This window comes from Dermacentor silvarum, chromosome 3 (genome assembly GCF_013339745.2).
Source record: "Dermacentor silvarum isolate Dsil-2018 chromosome 3, BIME_Dsil_1.4, whole genome shotgun sequence".
Classification (NCBI taxonomy): Eukaryota; Metazoa; Arthropoda; class Arachnida; order Ixodida; family Ixodidae; genus Dermacentor; species Dermacentor silvarum.
This window is the reverse complement of record NC_051156.1, coordinates 91,818,892-91,838,021: the sequence shown is the minus strand read 5'-3', so window position 1 is coordinate 91,838,021 and position 19,130 is coordinate 91,818,892. Positions and strand designations below refer to the sequence as shown.

The 19,130-nt window shown below is 47.2% G+C and overlaps 1 protein-coding gene and 1 long non-coding RNA gene across 2 annotated transcripts; both read right to left on the bottom strand.

Annotated features, from left to right (window-relative positions):
* Positions 1-9,897: 9,897 nt before the first annotated feature.
* On the bottom strand, positions 9,898-13,016 carry LOC125943879 (uncharacterized). The gene is made up of 3 exons (XR_007465959.1): positions 12,795-13,016; positions 11,882-12,083; positions 9,898-10,350 (listed from the first exon to the last, which is right to left on the bottom strand). It is a non-coding gene; the product is annotated as an uncharacterized LOC125943879 (long non-coding RNA).
* Positions 13,017-14,876: 1,860 nt separating this feature from the next.
* On the bottom strand, positions 14,877-15,607 carry LOC125944292 (uncharacterized). The gene is made up of 2 exons (XM_049664642.1): positions 15,586-15,607; positions 14,877-15,497 (listed from the first exon to the last, which is right to left on the bottom strand). The coding sequence occupies exon 2, from the start codon at positions 15,390-15,392 to the stop codon at positions 14,877-14,879; it is 516 nt and encodes a 171-aa protein (XP_049520599.1). The 5' UTR covers positions 15,393-15,497; positions 15,586-15,607.
* Between the last annotated feature and the right edge of the window lie 3,523 nt (positions 15,608-19,130).

Below are 19,130 nucleotides of genomic sequence, written 5' to 3'. Positions count from 1 at the left end.
CTGATTCTAAGCAGAATGCATTCTAGAGTCCACTCCCTGTCGTACGTCATTCCACGGGGACTTTTTCTCTTTGATGCCTCGAAACACTGCCGGACAGCTAGTTGCTGCTTAGGTGAAAGAGTCCTAATCTTTTCAGCAAGCACTTCCTCACTCGTTGAAGCACTTTCCGCCTTTGTCTTGTTGAGATCTTCAGCAAGCTTATATATCTTCGATAGAAGCCGCTTGTTTCGGCGGTTGCTCGCTAGCAGCTTCTGCGAACTAATCCTTGAGGGACGTTTTGACATCTTCCGACGTCTGACGCGCGACTGCCGTGTAACAAGCGCTCTCCTTAAGTACTTGCATGCGACGCACGGCGTTCTCTCCTTTGTTGTTTTCCCATGGCAGTTGATGCTGAAAGCAATTCCCGATTTCATTTCCATCTGGCCGCGCAAGTGATCTGTAAGGCTGCTTGTTAAAGAGCTTTCATTACTCACAACTGCTCCGCAGCAGAGAAGCATTTGGTTCGCCTTTTGCAATACAGTCGTGGCGTCCTGTACTCGAAGCAGCGAAGACTCTGCAGTCAGCTTGCCTTGCAAGAACGTCTTCGAGCGGAAACCGCCGGAGCTATCCGCAGTGAAAAATATAGCCCTTTCTACTTTTACCTCACCCGTGACGGAGTTCAGTGCGCACAAAGTAAAACATACTCCTTCGTTGTCTTGCATCTCGTGCAGCGTCCAGCGCTTATTCGGCACAGTTGCGTGCTTCAGTGCATCGACAGTTAGGGATGCATCAGCCTCGGCAGGTTCGCACCCACCAACAGTATCGGTAGTGTCGGCCTCGCCAGCTTCGCCGTTACTGGCAGGTTCATCCACACTGTGATCTTCGCCGGCACTCGATACCCGAGCCTTTTTCGGTAGAATGGCAGCTTCACTTGCTTTCCGCTCCCTCTGCTTTCTTGCGGGAGTCACATGCTTGCTTAAATACGCCGGGACGTTTACTAAAATCGTCAGTACGGCGTTGGGCGTAAGCGTAGGCTTTCCCCGCGGTAGGCGAACTTCTTCACCATTAATTTGGTGCACATAGTCTCGAACGATGAAGTGCGGCTGAAAGTGGAGTTCACACACTGCGCAATCCGCGGTGAGTGGCTTGTCCGCTCTGTGCAGATTTCGCTCCCACAGGCTTCGTCGTGCAGGGTCAGCAGGCGCTTTGAACAATGAGGGTTCCTTAGCACCTTTGGTTCTGTCATACCCGCTGCTGCACCCGGGAGCGTAACAATGGTTCAGGCGTTGCTTCCCCATCGCTGAGGAGAATCACACAATCACCGTTCACGACACCAGCACAACTAAAATAACTGAACACGCACAAAACAAGCTGCTACACATCGCGCTACCCAAACGTGCCGGAGACGGCGGGAGGAGCATGCCAAAAGCAAGCTGAGCACAGCCGGCGCAGCGTAGTCAGCGACGGCAGCGCCGCCGCTACGGGCGACACCTGCACTGACGCGCGTTTTGAAGGCGCAGCCGCTCCGTTCGCTCCACTGCCCTCTTCTAGTTCACTGTAGCTGAGCTACAGTGAACTAGAACATCTTATAGTGGCAAAAGCAAGGAGCTTCTCGTGAGGTTCAAAAAGCTGCCGCCGCCGGTGGCGCTGCAGTAGCTACCGCGAGGTGCTGCGGAGGGGAAACGGGTATAGCGCGGTACAACGCCGCAAACTTTTCTTTTTTCTCCTGATGCATTGCGTGTAAAAACCATATAGTTGCGGGGTGATAGTTGAAGCACTGCCGAAGGCTTTTTATTTTGTTCTTTTCAGCAAAGTGAACTACATGAGTCATTTACCGGTCAGTTGTGGTTTACTTTAAAACTTGAAAACATTCTCACGATTTTTTTTCCCGTAACTTGAGCAAAAGAAACCATGTACAAACCACGCACTTCATTTTATTTATTTATTTATTTATGAAGAAAATAGTACTTATGAAAGGACATGCTGTTGCAAATAGCGACAAAGTGTGTGATCACTTGACAAATCAAACAATTTTAACGCGACAGCGTTAGAGAGCTCGTTTCGCAGAAATTGCGATGTCAGCGGCGGCGTCATTAGCCTTGTGCGAAAATTCGAGGCAGATGAAAATAAAGATAAGAGCCGGAGAGCGTTCGCACTTCGGCTTTCCTTGCGGCACAGTTTAGGTCTCCACTGAGAAGCGAAGGAAGGGCAGCGATTGGGAAGTCGAGCGTGCGTGCAGATATCGCTGTCACGTTCAACTCTTAAACGCGAAGCTTAAGGGTCCCCCAATTTATTACTTCAACAACACTTCATCAAATCCATTTGTTTACCAAACTAAATATCAAGGTTTTTTTTTTTTCCTATGAAACCTGAAGCCAATGATGTATGTGAATAAATAAAAAAATGTCGAACAGAGATCACTCTATGGGAAGCACAAATAATGAACACTAGTACAATACATCAAAGGGTAGTCACCATGAACATTTAAACAATAATTTAACACACAAATGTACGAAGACAAATTTTACATAAGCACTGAATTCTCACACAGTGTAAAGACAACTGCAGAAATTAATTGTATGCAAATGTAGAAATGGTATAAAAACTAGCCTTCTTACAGTAGCTTCATCACATTGAAGAAACAAACATGGTCTTCCTACAAACATAACACCAAAATGGGGGTGAGAGCAGTCTACGTACAACGGCTGAGCTTCAAGTACTTCGCTGTTTCACGCTTTTGCACGCTGGCTCGATTGAGCGATTTTACAAAAAAGTGCAGTCGAGTGGTAACAAAAAATGCCACCATCTCAACCGTAAGCACTTCAGCATGCTCAGCACATCCGACACTGTCCCGTGGTTGGGATTTGATAAGGGAAATTACATCCATGATGCTTTCATGATGAAGTTCTTGTGCACTGAAACAACCTGTAAAAAGATTTTCCAGGTTTTGTATGAACCTTAGTAGGAATCCCGACGGGTACAACAAGCCACCATTATCCTTCAGCTGTGTAAATTCAGCAGCACGAAGGTTTTGGAGCTCTTTTTTGTCTGCAAGCAGGACCTTCTTACATGCATCACAACTGGTTTTGGCCAAGAACTTTCGTGCCACGTATCCAGCGACATAAAAAGTTAAGCGTTCATCGCTTTTTGCAGATATGCAGGCAACATGATCTGGTGCACTTTTTTCCAACTTGTTAACTGCAAGTTCAGCACTACAAAGATCGTCATTAGCAATGAGCTGGTCTAACAAAAACTGTTTGTTCTGCTCATCCCCATCTGCAGCGTCAGCCCCAAGCAAAGCAGTCAACATACCTGGCTCAGCATTACCGTTTGTGACAGACTTGGCAAGGCTATAAAAACTCAGACAAGAAACTGTTATCAAAAACTGCTGTGGAGTGGGGTGTGTGCTACAGCCTGACGCCTGCCTTGCAATGCCGAAAAAGTTTTCAAGTGGGTCCTGGCTCAGCCTTGATGTCATGATGAACTTGTACTCAAGTTGCTGACTCAGGTAGTCCAGCAGCGACAAGACACTTGCAATGGTGACCCTCAATCCAACTGTTGTAGAGGCCGACAAGAAGCCACCACGGCCTGCTGCATGAACCTCCCACTCAACGAGGTAAGCTAGAAATGACAGCAACTTGTCCACGGCAGCGGAGTCCGGACGCAGAGCCTTGGCCGGAAATCGAGATGACATTATCTCAATGAGGTCCCTCATCATGCTGAAACTATAAAGCATGTAATGAGAGTTTAAAACAATGAGCAGAGGCGCTGGTTGCTTCATTTTAAATAAAAGGTAAATCACAAACAAAAAAAAATGTAATGAAGGTGTGCTGCTAACACCGTGTCAGTACTTACCCGAAAAACGTCAAGACGGGCTGGATACTCCGACAGATGGCTTCTATGTCATTTCTGTAGAGCCGCAGGCCATTTAGCACAGTGTCACTGAAGAGCTGGTAGGCAAAGGTCACCCGCATCTTCTCGAAGTTGTTGGGCTGAATATGCCGTGTCGTGATGCCAGGCATGGCCTGAAGGGTCACATTTGAGCCATCCATCTTCAGAGCCTCTTTTACGGGATGAAGTGACACCTGCATGGAAGAACAAAACATTTCATTAGATGCTGCACAACTACCACCTTACTTTTGCTTTGAAAGATTTCACTTCAAAACATGCTCATCACATTAACAGAATAAATTTCTGCGCTTACTGGTCCTGTTGGTGTGTTGAAAGCCCGACTTGAGCAGCCCATTTCTGATGCATTTAACAAGATGTGGGAAATCAGAAATGAAATGGAGTGACCGCTTGTTGTCTACTGGATGCTGAACTTTACATTTCGTGCTGGACACAGTCGCATGAATACCCATCGTGGCCCACATGTTACGGTTCCAGGCCGCACCATCACAGGTGATAAAGTCTACAAATAACCCAGCTTTCTCTGCTAAGATAACTGCCTCCAGCATCACTTTTGAAAGTAGATTTCCTTTCATGTTGCCCTGTGTGGCAAAAGAAGCAAGTATTTGTGTCCATTTGCCGTTGAACGGAACAAACATTATAACCATGCCATGGTCTGCCACTTTATGCTTGGCAGTGGCAGGAGTTAGCTGACCGATATCGACAAAGCCTTCTATGTGGCCTGACGATGACACAGAGATTCTCGGAAAGCTTCATCTCATCAACGATGAGACCCCCATGCCTTTTGAAGGCATCCATAGTAGACGTTTTCTCCTTCAGCACGCTCATTACCTTTGCATTGAAGCCAAATCCCGTCCTGTAAGACCTCATATATTTCTGCAGAGTCACTTTGCTCGGCAAGACAAGAATTTTCTGCCTACGCATGTCTTCATACAGTTTAGGTCCTTTCATACGCATGATCAGACATTCCAAAATCCACTCCTTCGAGTATCTCATGCCTCTAATGTTTTTCCTCTTTGCGGCCTTGAACATGTGCAGAGCTCCTTCTTGCTGCTTTTGAGGCAGTTCTTTAATACGGCCGAGAAAAGCTTCATTGCTCAGCTTACAGTTTTCTTCTTTCATAGCTCGGATTTGACCTGCCAGTGTACACAAGCGTGAAGCAGTTCGCTTTGCCTTCTGATTGGCTACTCGAAGTCTGTGGAACCAATTATGTGCGACACGTTTTTTTTTCAGCTTGGATTTCCGGGCCAAGAGTGCTTTTCGCAGGTAGCGACAATGAATGCAGATGCCTCCTGTAAAATGTAAAACACAGAATGAGCTATTTACTAAAATGTAACCAAGTGCAAGACAGCCGAAAAGAAACTAAGATAATAGAGCAGACAAACATCTGAAAAATGAATTGTAGAGCTATTTGGAGCGTGTTTATATAGCAGTCCCTGTCCAGCATTTTTTCTTGAATATTATTCACTTTAATTACGAAGAATGTGATTCAGCTGGTTGAACATCAGGTTAGGAACAAATTAAGAGGCTTTGTTAGCCACAACAGAAAATACTCATCTTAATTAAAAAGAAAAGCTCTTACATACCTTTAGCTGTCACCACTCCAAGGCAGTGCTTGCTGAACACACCATCATTTGCAGGAGTAATCGTGCGTTTCATCTTGTCAGTCAGGTTCTGAGCAATGTCTTCATAAGTGTCTCTACTCATTGCACCTGCACAAAGCAATGCAGAGTCTACTACTTCAAAAATATTTCTTGCATCAAGAAGGGAACTAATTTTTCCGTACTTCTTCTCTCTGCCATTAAAATAGCAGCTTGCCACAATGTCATTGTGTTGATCTAAGGTGAAGCTCATCACTTTCTCATGGAAAATACCAAACGGCTCCTTTCTTGTGCGTGTCGTGGCATACACCAGGACATCCAGATCTGGTGTAATAAGCTTCGTCCACAGCCTTGGAACATATAGCGAGTCGGCCAGGGCCCGCAGATCAGCTGGTACAAGAGAATCCGCCTTTTGCATTGCGCTGTGGCGCCACCTTAGCGGGCTCCGCGAGAAACAATACATACGGCGTCGGGGCCCCGCGGGACGCGGAGAGTTGAAGTGTGTTTGTGCATTTGTCTGTCGTTGTAATTTTCGTTTTGTGCGAGTGGCCGCTTGTTGGACAGGATGCCTAGGCCGGCAATGACTCTGGTGCAACTTACAACCGCAAGTCGTCGAAATATGATGACGGGATTTCATGCAGCTACGCCGACAAAACCAGTCACCGTGCGATGTGCCTCTGAACGAATACATCGCACCGCAACGCGATTGACACACCGGCTACGCTTGTAGTCCTGTTATTCATATTTATTCGTACCCAATATGAGTCCAAACATGCTTCGGAAGTTGAAATGCACGAACGTGAGCACTCGCCAGCCGCCCACATCAAGTTTAAGCTGTGGTCGATTCCGCTCAGCGGAGGTTAGCCGTATCCTATATAGCAGCAGAGTTCATGCATTTGCCAGTGTTAGACCTGCACTGAACGTACGCAAATAGAATGATAAAAATTGCTTTTATAGCTGAGTCTTGACCGCAGTGGCCATAGCTCGTTGAAGGGGCGACACTGCGCCCAGAGTATTTATGCAACGCAGGAACGGCGCATTTGTTTACATCGGCACGCGTACGGCCACCGCTCGCTGTTCGCTTCAAGTACAGTAGAAACCATGCACCGCTCAAACGAAATAATGAGGAAATGTTCAAAATATATATGAACACTTCTCATGCACATAGCAGAAGCGATCACACTGAGACGAGAAGGCATGAACCTCCCGGGCACATCGAAAACGGCGACAACGATCACCTAGCCGCCCTGGCACGCGAAAATGCCGATGCCCGCCGTACTCGCGTGGCAACGAGCGGTGTTGTTGCTTACGATGCAGTATCAAAAGGGCCATCACTTGTTGCCTGTTTAACATAAGAGGCAAACTGTGTTTTCGATAACTACTAAATCTGGCAGCATAAAAATACACTCTCTGTAGTTGCACTTCGTTCATGGAAGCGCCGGCGACTGCGACCGACAGCCTTCGTTCAAGAACGGTGCCTGTACCGCGGTATTATCACTGCGCCGTGTCGCCGCTTCCCACTCTGTGTGTGCATCGTACTATGCTAAGAGTGGTTCACTTCAAGTCGGTAAGGTCAGTACCGAACTATATAAGCAGTTTCCTTCGTCGTACTTGCTTATCCTATATTTCAGGTCCGCCGGCAGCGGACGAACTCGTAGGCTGTGTTAGGCCTGATGAAGCTGCCTGAACGAGATCGACACCACCTCAAACTTGATGTGGAGGGCTTTAAAGGCGTGGAAATCGTGCATATCAGCGTCGGAAGCACGTTTCGACTCAATTTGAGCGTCAATAAATACATACACGAGCGCATTTGCGGCTATATTCACGTTGTCGGTGCGATGTTCTCACTCGGCGGCCGCTCGCGCGGCGATCAGCACACTGGTTTTGGCGCCGGCGTGAGGTCGACTTCTGACCGTCATCGGTGTCGTGTCGGCATACATTGTGATGTACCGGACGTTAACCGAATATCCCTGTGAACAGCTGAAGTTTCTACCGAAACACAGCGCAAATACCGCGTCGTCGAACGGCACAGCACCGACAATATCGAGTTCGCGTCCTCGACGGCTATGCTGCATACTCGTGCGTCGTCAGCTGCACGAACCACCGACGCCGTACAAAACGTTTTCGGCGCTCGCCGCTAGGGTACAGCGCATGCGCACTCGGCACATGCAAAAGGCGGATTCACTTCGTCGTTTTCGAAGGCCCTCGCGTTCGGGTCGACATTTTGGTCCTCGGCCAAGCTCGCTTCCTGCTCATCGCGGCGAGACAACCGTACTTTCTTGGCCGATTCAGACGAGGGAACACTGCGACGCTTTCTCTCTGGTCTTGGCTTCACAAGTACTTTTGAAAGGTATGCAGGTAGGTCGGGTAAGAGCGTTGGCACTGCACCTGCTGCAAGCGCAGGCCTTCCCCGGGGGATTCGCACTTCGTTACCGCCGATAACATGCACGTAATCGCGAATAACAAAATGCTCAGCAAAGTGTTTTTCGCACACCGCAGATGTCTCGGCTAGAGGTTTGTCCTTCCGTTTGAGGTTGCGCTCCCACTCCTTCCGGCGGTCTTCCTCTTTTGGCAGGGAAAACAACGAAATCTTTCGTCCGTTTTCTACGCGATGGCCCGGGTAGCCTGTACGGCAACCCGGAGCGAAGCAATGCGTGTCCGGCTTTCTCTTCTTGTTATCTATTAGGATATAGGGTGCTTCATCGACTCCGAACGCACAAAATACGATAAAAAAAAAAAGAATCACCACAACGCAAACATGCACTCGCGGGTTGAGCTGCGCCAAGCCACGGCCGCTCGCCAAGCAGTCCTTCGCACGTGTTGCGTGCGTCCAGTCAGTCCAGTTTTCTCCTCGGGATAGCGACAGCAGCGCGACACGCGGCGAGCAGCTTTTTCTATCACAGCCCCTCCCACGGGTGCCCGCTTCGCTCTTGCCACTACAAACCTTCTAGAACACTGTAGCTGAGCAGACAGAGCGACTCGGCTTGACTGGTTCGCAGGCTGGGCTTGTCTTCGTCCGGCCGAGCGCGGATGGCACGCGCGCAGGACACACGGTCGGTCGCGGTCAACGTTACTAGACTCACGGCCGGACTCGACTCTCCTCCGCGCGGAGAGTGGAGTCATAGAGTTTCAAATTACTATAACTAGAGGGCAATGTGGCGCTGCGATCGTTCAACTATCATGGGAATGATGGGAAGTACAGGCTACGGATTGGTATTCTGTTGACTGGCGAACTAGTCTACAGGTATTTTTTTGTCAGTTTTGGTTTCGCTAGTTTTGCTCCAAGCGCAGTTGCTACAATCCGCAGTGGGGCAGTGCGGCGCAAAACTCTCGAGCTCTCTGTATTTGTTCGGTCGCTCGAAGTAGCGATAGGGTTCTTTATTCTATGGCGATAGCGTGCTGAGCTAGCGACTGGAACGATGCTTGTGTCGCGGCGTGTTGACGAAGCCCTGACGAGAAAGCGACGGCATCGTAAAAGGTGAGAGAAAGTGTTTCGACTGTTTTGACCCTGCTTTGTTAAGTGTGTTAGGTTGACGCCGTAGCGTTAGCCGCTTTATCAAACTTCAGAAGATCGAAAAGAAGGTAACATACAAGCACAGTACTCGCGGGATCGAATCCCGGCCACGGCGGCCGCACTTCGATGGGGGCGAAATGCGAAAACACCCGTGTACTAGATTGAGGTGCACGTTAAAGAAGGTGGTCCAAAGAAGGTGGTCCAAATTTCCGGAGTTCCCCACTACGGCGTGCCGCATAATCATGTCGTGGTTTTGGCACGTAAAACCCCATAATTATTTTTAAAGCACAGTACTACGCACATCTTCTCTGCTTAAAACCTTTAAAGCACATAGAAAACGTGGCATATCCCCACAAATAAGTTTCAGTGGCGGATTTCATTAAAATTCCTGGGATGACTGATCGGGCCGGCGTATGCGATCATTGTAACGCGTCGCGATACTGCATCTAGTGATGGCTTACGTGTGGGATGTCTGATCGGTTGTGGTTCCGTTGTAGTGTGTCAAGTACGCTCGCTTTTACACGAGCCCATAGAAACGTACCAGCTACGTTCGTTAGATTATGGGGGTATGCAGCATACGTTTCCGGCGCACAACATTCATAATAATATGAAAGCTTGCGGCTTTCATTTATATTTCAGCTTGCGATTGCTCTTACTTTCCTGTCTAGTTTACTAACGCAGCGCCACTTGACTGACGGAAGAATGTTGCATGTGATAACTGAAAAAGAAAATGGTGCGTTTCAAATACTGTAGCTCAGATGAAGAAAGAAAAACACTATAGTAATGAGGTTGACCAATTCCTTGCTCATAAAATTGGTGCATTGCAAAACCTGGAAGTGTGTGGTGGTGTCGTGCTGTCATTGCTCCTTGCAATTTAACTTGGTGAATGTCCGCATGAAATTGACTCCTTATACTTTTTAGTTTAGAGATTAGTATTAACATAAATGCAGTGTGTATATGTGTCGCTGTAGTCATTCATTTTTGTAATGTTGCCAGGGTTTACATAAGATTGACAGTTGAAGGAATCGTAGCAAAAGGAAAATAGGACAATCAAGCACAGTTTTTTGGTTTGCTTGCAAAACACAGTAAGACAGACGAAATAAATTTTGTTGTTGAAAGTTAGCGCTTGTCTTCGTCTTCGTTTCTTCTCGTGTCCGTGTTTTCATGCGCTTCCTCATTTGAGGCCCGGCAACTAGTATGTCATAGTGTGCACTTCATAGAAGACCTAGATGCGAGCAACACAGCATTGAGCAACCAAAATCTTGTGCACAACGTGTTGGTTGATTACAACGCTGCCCATCCTTCCGGTGAACACATCGAGTGAGCTTCAAGTGTTGCTGCTGATGCCTTCACAAGAAATCGAGGGTAGAAGACAAAAGACAATTTTAAAAAGCATATAACAATAGTGTAGCATAGTATAACAATATAAAATATTGTGTTACTAAAGTTCATCCGTGTGTGAAGGGTTTCAGTGGACGTACTAAAACAGCAAGGCCAGCTTGTTCTATTTAGTGTATTTTTCGAGGAAAATATTGGTAAAGTAAGATGTATTAGTTTCTGTAATTACTTAATGTTTTGGTAGGACAGTAATTGGTCGCTGTAGGCAATTGCAATTTTGATTTAATTATAATTTTGTTTATCTGTGCTGTGTAGAATTCTGATTGCAGCACATATAAAATCGGCCATACAATCGGCTATGTTGGTGTTTGCAGTTGCATACTATATAGCTCGACCTCATTCAATTTTGCTCAACCAGCCAATCAGTGCGCGCCTGAGGGAGAAAGGCGAACTACCGCCGAAGTGGAACGTTTCAGAATACGGCCCCAGGTTGTATATATTAACCAGAGGCCTTTTCTTAACCGCCCTTGAATTTGAATTCCCCAACTATAAATAGTTCTTAGCTAAATTTAGTTTTCACCTAGGGTTATGTTATAAAATTAAGTTTTTTGAAAATCAGATGCCATTTGACCCAGTAATCATGATACGAAACTTCAACTCATACTGTGCACAAGAATGATTCATATCTGCCTTTTATACGAATGTTTTAAAACATCCTAAGCGCAGTGTCCACCAACAGTGACATCACAGGAATGACAGGATCTCTGCCCTTTGAAGTTAGCCCAGCCTTCTCGTCCTGTGGGGCAGCATGTATGCAGTGAGGCTGAATTATACTGTTCTTTGCCATCACTTCTCTTGCAACCTAAAGCATCCCCCTCACTTTCTTCAGAACATGAATATGGTTCATGTGATATGGCTAGGATGGGGTAATTTGACAATGTGGCCTCAGTGTATGCTTCATCTGGTGATTGGCACAAGCATCACTAGCTTGACATCCCACAAGGTCACACATGCTGTTCCTGTGAAGTTACCAGTGGTATGAAGACACATGTAATTTGGCATGTGTTTGCAAGTGTTCAAGTCAAAGGAACCTATAATTTTTGCTTGTGTGCCTGAGGGGTTGAAGCTTTATACCTTGGTTATTAGATTGGAATAGACATACAAAGAAAGAAAAGGGGACAAAAATTGTGTCAGTACTCTTCAGTATTCTTGATCCCATTAGACAGTTTCTTCCCTGATAAGTTCATTCGCATGAACATAGTGAGTTCGAGACAAAAACATAATGTGAAATCATCGTTACTGTGAACTGGAGGGGTTTGCCATGTTTTGCTAGAACATTTATATTGTGCAACATATATTCATAAATTTTGCTCTTTAATGTCAGTTTTGCTCTTCGCAGCTGCTAACAATCTTTGTGAATTTCTTTCCATGTTTCTTTAGGACCTGAGAGAGACTGACGTTTTGGGATCTGCTACACCTTTCTCTTCCCTGGTATGCAGTGAAAATAAATTGAAAGTTGAAATGAAATAAACAAACATACTTCTACCCTTGTGTTGTCACTGCTTGGTTGAAACAAAGTCGGCACTGCCCCTTCACGCAGTCGGCGTCGTTGTAGACCACCGCAAAAGTTAGATTGCTCGAAGTGGGCAGAGCACAGAGCATGACGTCTGGTTGGAGCAAAGCCTCTCAGACCCATGGCTTGAAGCCATTTTTGCAGGAGGATGGGATTGCCAATTGGAAACCTGTTTATTGAACACAAAAAGTGCAGAAAGTGGTCAGTCATCATCATCATCACCAGTCTATTTATATGTACAGTACAGGACGAGGGCCTCTCCTAGAGATTTCCAATTACCCCAGTCTTGCACTAGCCGATTCCAACTTGCACACACAAATTTTCCAATTTCATCACCTCGCCAAAATTTCTGCCGACCTCGACTGCGCTTCCCTTCACTTGGCACCCCATTCGGTAACTGTAATAGTCCAACAGTTATATGCCCTATGCATAACATTGCCTGCCCCAGTTCCTTTTTTTCTCTCTCTTAATATGAAACGGAATATCGGCTTTCCCCATTTTCTCTCTGATCCACACTGCTCTCTTCCTGACTCTTACCATTGCACCTAACAACTTTCGTTCAGTCGTTTTTTTTGTGTGGTCAGTACGTAGATGCAACTTTCTGCTTTCCTACAGCACTTTGGCTTCTTGTACATGCTGCTAGCCTTAAACCTGTGAAGTGTAGCTGCAGACATATGCTGGGTGTTTAATTAAGCTGCCAGTAATATTTTTTTGCTCATGATGCAGAGTGCAATGGAAAGACTGCTGACTGCTTGCATAAAGCATTTTGTTTGCTACATAGTTGCTCTTCTACTGGCTTGACAATCAAATTTGATTGAGGGCTTCATTGCATTTGTTCATTGAAATGGTTGTTTCAGGACATTTGAGAACACAAACTTACTTGTGGTAAGAAAGGTTGCTGTTTCCTGGCTGTAGTCTGCTGTCGCAAAACGGGTAAGCGCAAAGCCACGACGTAACAGTTGCTGGCGCGCACTTCAGAAGAAGCGGTACGTCAACATAAAATATAGTAAAGCATGCTCGTAAGAGGCCACAAGCGTCTAAGATAGCACTGCAGCAGATGTGTTTAAAAGTACTCGAAGGCGTTCATCAATCGTGACAGCCGATGCAGCCTTTCGAAAGAGCGAGAGAGTTCGCAAGTGCGTACTGTCTGCGAGAAAAGTTCACTTTCCCCGCGTTCGCAGCGACCAGGCGTCGTAGCAGACGACACTTGTAACATTTCTCTCAAAGGCGCAACTCTTTTCTCATAATACAAAATTTTTATTTCCATAAATATTTGATGAGTATTTTTATATAAGCACATGCACGGTTGTTATTGCTGTTGTGAAAGTAAATAAATAATTATTCAATGGCGCTAAATCAGGCAGAACAATGCATACCCTGGTGGTAAACCATGCTTCAATCTCAAAGTCATACAAACTTTATTCAATGTATTATGCATTATATAAAACACAACATAAATAAAATTAATTTTTGCACGAAAATGTTTTAATACAGCTTCGTTTACTGCGCCGCATGCAAACGCCACCAGTTTCAAGACAGAAGTCAATCCGAAGCCTGTACTTCCCATCATTCCCATGTAGGTTGAGGCGACGTTCAGGAGAACCCCCGTAGACACTAGCGCCACTTTTCCCTCTAGGTTTTTTATTTAGAAACTCTATGGGTGGAGTCGAGTCCGGCCGTGCTAGACTAGGTTCAGTTTACAAACTCTCCGCCGGCGCCGTGCTTCGCTTGTGTCTCCGTTTTCAGTTTGGCCCACAGGTGGCGGGAGCGTTCCATCGAGATCCACCCTCGCCGCTCGCAAGGCTGTGCTCGGGCGCCCAACGTGCGCGTTTATTTACGTTTAACCGCGTGGAAAACTTCAAATGCATCGCTGCAACATATCTCAGCCACTGGCGCTTCTTCTGTGCTTGCTTCAAAACATGTGAGCGCGACATGCTTTACAGTCTCGAGTCCACAGCGCCCGGAACATCAGGCGTTTCGCAATGCGTGCGCGGTTTCGCTACATTTTAGTAACGTTGTTCGCTACTCTCCCGCATGCCCTGCTTTTTTGCAATTCGCCTAAGGTTATAACGAGCGTCATTTGAACAAAACATTTTGCATTTGTGTTTTTATACAAACCTGGGGCGTAGCTAGAAACTTTTTTTCAGGGGGGGGGGGGGTGTTCAACAATCTGCATGTATGTTCATGCGTGCGTTTGTATGTGTGCGTGTATATATACGCAAGCAAAATTGAAAATTTTCGGGGGAGGGCTTGAACCCCCCCCCCCCCCCCTGGCTACGCCCCGATACAAATGACTCGCGCAGAAACACACGCGCGTCGCAACTAACGGCCGTGGCTTCCGTGCTCGTGAGCACCCCACTTTCAATGTAAATGCTGCTTCATGCTAAATCGGCGGGCACATCGGGCCCACTGCCCTCACTAGCGATTCAGCATGGATTTGAAAGTAACAAAGCAACAGGGCTTTCATTCATCAGTTTATTCAGGTGTATTCACTTCTGTCTACTACTACTGCTACAAAATAAAGGATAAATACACTGGTTGTCCTCCCACTTTTCTGTAAACTTAAGTTCACACTCCACAAACCTCAAGTACTGGCCGGTACATATGTCCACCTCAGTGGTATAGCGGTTACGGTGCTCGGCTGCTAACCTGAAGGTCGCGGGTTCGATTCTCGCCGTGGCCGTCTGTGTACTGTGCGATGTCAACGCACGTTAAAGAACACCAGATGGTCAAAATTTCCGGAGCCCTCCACTGCGGCGGGCCTCATAATCATATCGTGGTGTTGGCACGTAAAACCCCAGATAGCATTGCTTTGTCCGGTACTTACAAGAGCTTTGCACGCTTTCTGGCAACCTTAACTTGCACACTTGTGTCTTTGTGTTGCCGTACAATCTTTGCATAGAAATGCATGCGAGTTACTAAATAAAACTTTAAAATACGTGCAGAGAGCTCCTCAGAATGACTAGAACACCCAACCTCTCTCTACAAGGCTGCCGCCTTTTGTCAAGTCTTCGACAGTGCACCGAAACAAGTCTCCAAACACCACGTTGGACTTGGTTCTTACAGCTATAGCTTTCTCAATGCGCGTAAGCAGTGCTGTCAGGGCTTTCGATGGCAGCTGGAGGGCACCCGGGACAAAGGAGCGCATCTCGGTGAAAATGGCTGCAGGTGGTACACCATCCGTGGCAAGAAGAGTGGCCTTACACTCATGGCAGCTGGAAAACTTTCCTGCTTTCTTTACTACGTATCCTGCAAGGTAGTACGGGGCAGCATCAGTTGCAGTGGGTCGGCCATAGCTGTGCTGGTTTGGGTTCCCTTCTGGCAACTTCTCTAACGCAATTGTGTGGATGAGCTGTCCAAGCTTGTCCTCTCGTTCCTTTTTTTGCTGAAGAACTTCAAGCCTCTTCGAGCTTAGGCTCTCCTCCACGCTGACAAGAACGGGATCTGCATCGCCAGCACAATTTCCTTTCGTCGCCATCTTCAAGGGAGTGTAGAGGCTCAAAAGCCTGAATATTTGGCCGAAGTGTCCTATCGTAGGGTGATCTTCATCACCGCCAAACGACCTCACGACTCCAAAAAAGCGCTGGGAAGAGAAAAGGAAACATTTGTAAATGTAAATTGCAAAACAAGGCAGCCATAACTACATCCAAATTAACATATTAAATACCTACTTCCAATGGGTCCTGGTTGAGTTTTGCAGTCAAGCACGTATCTTACGTCCTTGTCATGCAGGAGGGTGATTATATCCAGCACCGACATCAATGTCGCTCGGAGGGATTCCGTCGTCAGCTGAGATGCAAAGAGCTTTGTGTTTCTCTCAATGCTGTTCTTTTCGGTCGTGTTCAGCATGATGAGGAAGTCTTTTATCACCTGCAGCATGGGAAACAATTGCCTCCATGAATATATTTGGCTCACAATATAACACAACAAACTACAAGCATAAGAACGCCCGTTACCTGGATTTTCGGAGAGGTCTTATGGATGCCAGCAGCAGGGAGTTTGGCGTTGAGAACATCGAACAGGTCATTCACCTGCATGGTGAAATTTTCCGTTCCTTCACTGTCCTCGAAGCCTGGTGCACGCTGCTCCCTGTAAAACTTGAGCCCAATGGCAACACTCCTGCTGAGCAACTGGAAGAAAGATTTTAAGAAGTCAAATATTTGCATTTATAATACCAAAAAAGAAAACGCCGCAGAATATGCAAGCTAGAGGAATGACATTGGTAACGTACCTTACCTGTGCTGCGAGTCTAACGCTCATTTTCTCCAGCTTGCTTGGCTTGACGTGGGAGGAGGTCAATTTCGGAACGATCTTGAGATGGCTGTCCTTCTCAGCATCGTACAGGCGCTCGTAGTGCTTAAAATTGATGCAGTTGGTACCAGCCTGGTAGAAAAAGCAATGGGATAAAAGACAAAACTAAGTTTTACACATGCTATTTCCAAATTATTCAATCAGCAACTATTATTGCAATCTTGTTTCAATTACCTTTGCATATGTGTGCGTCAGGAGATGGTTTCTCACACACTTTATGATGTGGGGCACATCGCAAAGGAAATGAAGAAAGCGTCCATGCTCAAGTGTAGGATGCGGAATCTTGTTCACAGGCTGATGTAACTTTCCCGATATTCCAAGATGCGACCACATTGATCGGTTGTTTCCCGCACCGTCACTCACAACAGCCAGAACTGATGCACCATGGCGCTCAAGCTGCAGGACTGACTCGACAACAATCTTGGCCAACGCAGCACCAGGAGCTGCACCTCTAGTTGCGAAGCTTGCGATGGGCTGAACCCAAGTATGAAATAGAGGGATAAACATAATTACAAGGGCGTGGTCAGCCAAGATAGCCTTGCTTTGCTCTCCTGTGCTTTCCAACTCCACGAAGCCGTCAAATTTGTATGTGGACTTATTGAACTAGACTCCCTCCCTCTCTGAGTTTGATTTCATCAAGCACGAGTGTGCCATACTTTTCAACATCACGCTTGTCCGCAAAAAATGCCTCGAGCGCTTTCAGGACTACATGGTTGTAACCGTACTCGCACGGTACACCTGAAAGTACCTGGTTAAGTCGGCTGCAGGTTGGTAGGGGAAGCAAGTTCATCTTCCGGGTCAAATTGTAGGCTTTCGGGCTTGAAATGTGAAGAAGAAGGCAGTTCAGTACCCAGCTCCTACTGTAGCGTACTCCCTGTGGACCCTTTGCTTCCATTTGTTTCAAGGACGTCTTGAATGCCAGCTGTTGAAGAGGTGGAAGCGACATTAAATGTTTTCTAATTGATGCAGACTTTTCACTTGTCAGCTGCTCTTTTAGTTGTGCCATATTCTTCATGAATGACACTCTTGAAGCTGCGGCCCTGATGGCTTTCTTTTGCAGATTCTTCACTTTTTTTTTGTCGCCAGGCGTGCCTTTTTTGCTTTTGAGAAGATCTTTTCAAAAGCCTGTTTTTTTCAGTACGGCAGAATGAGCACATTGGCTGCTTGGAAAGTGCCTGGCATCTGAGTGACATGCAGCTGTTGCCTTGTACATCGTATCCGGAGCATGCATGAAACTTGTGCACATTGCTCAAGAGGTCACTGAGGTCATGCATAGTCCCAATGTTCACGCTCACGAAAGCCTTCGCCTCGCGGCCTCTTCCACTTGCGGTTGCCACTCTGTCACTGCCCACAACAACGCATTTCTCAATTTGCAGCGCCTTACGTTCGAACTTCAATGTGAGAAATGCTGCAAATTTACCGCTGCTGTTCTCCACGGTGATTCTCTGCCAAGATGGTGGCAACTCTACACATTCTATTTCGCTAAACGATGGCGCGGACGGCTCGGGCATTTCGTCTTCCACGGCATCAGCAGGAATGGTGCTGCAAGAAGCTTGTTCGGATTGCAGTGACTCTGTTTCAAGGTTAGTGGCCCCATTGCTTTCTCGCTTTCGTTTTCGTCTTTTCTCCGCTGGCTTTGATAAATACGAGGGCAAGTTAGGGAAGATTTTCGGCAGCGCACCGTCGACGAGACTCCACTTACCCCTCGCGATTTCGACAGTTTCTCCGTTGATCACGTGCACATACGTTTTGAGAATGTCCTGGTCGTGAAAATGCAAAGAGCATACTCTGGACTTGGTTGTGAGGTCCTTGTCGGCGCGGGGTATGGCCCTGTTCCACGCTAGGCGTAGTTTCTCGTCGCTAGGAGCGGCAAAGAAATGGCGAACCGACCCGCTTGTGTCGTTCCGGTACCCGCTCGTACAACCGGGCACACAACACGTCGGCATGACTTGGTCAGCTTAGATGCACACACAACACTTCATCGAATTAGCAGTCACATCACGTAAACACATCAGCTACGAAGCACCGGAAAAGTTCCGAACACATGGCAACAGAAGAAATAATGCGGTAGGTTAACGGCCACACGCAGTTCCAACGGAGACTACACGGAGGACTACTGCTTAGCGCACGATCCCGATGCGACTGCAGCGCCAGTCGAAGCGGAATCGGTGGCGGTTCCGCGCAACGCGGCGCAGTTTGTAAACTGAACCTGGTCTGGTAACGTTGCACGAGGGTGCCGGGCGCAAAATGCACATCACGGTGACGGAGGTCGTAGCGTTGTTTTTGTTTTTCTTGAGACACTTGCAGACGAGCACGCGCAAGTTGGCGAGCATGGTCAGCACGGGCGATTGCATCACGGGCATAATCGCTAGTGGAAGATGTGGTGGAAGGAAGCACAGTGTCTAGTGGTAGCGTCGGTTCTCGGCCATACAAGAGGTAAAACGGGGGAAAGCCAGCAGTTTCGAGACGGGAAGAGTTGTACGCAAAGGTAATGTAAGGTAGAGCCAGGTCCCAGTCACGGTGGTCGGTTGAAACGTACTTCGATAGCATGTCTGTAAGCGTGCGGTTCAGACGCTCAGTGAGGCCGTTGGTTTGTGGGTGGTAGGAGGTGGTAATTTTATGCTGTATTGAGCAGGCACGCATGATGTCGTCAATGACTTTGGACAAGAACGTACGACCACGGTCGGTGAGCATTTGACGCGGAGCACCATGCATCAAAATGATATCGTGGAGGAGGAAGTCCGCGACGTCAGTAGGGCAACTGGTCGGAAGAGCGCGTGTTACGGCGTAGCGGGTCGCATAGTCCATAGCGACGGCAACCCACTTGTTTCCTGATGTAGATTCCGGAAAGGGGCCGAGAAGGTCTAAGCCAACACGATGGAAGGGCTCGGCCGGGATGTCGAGC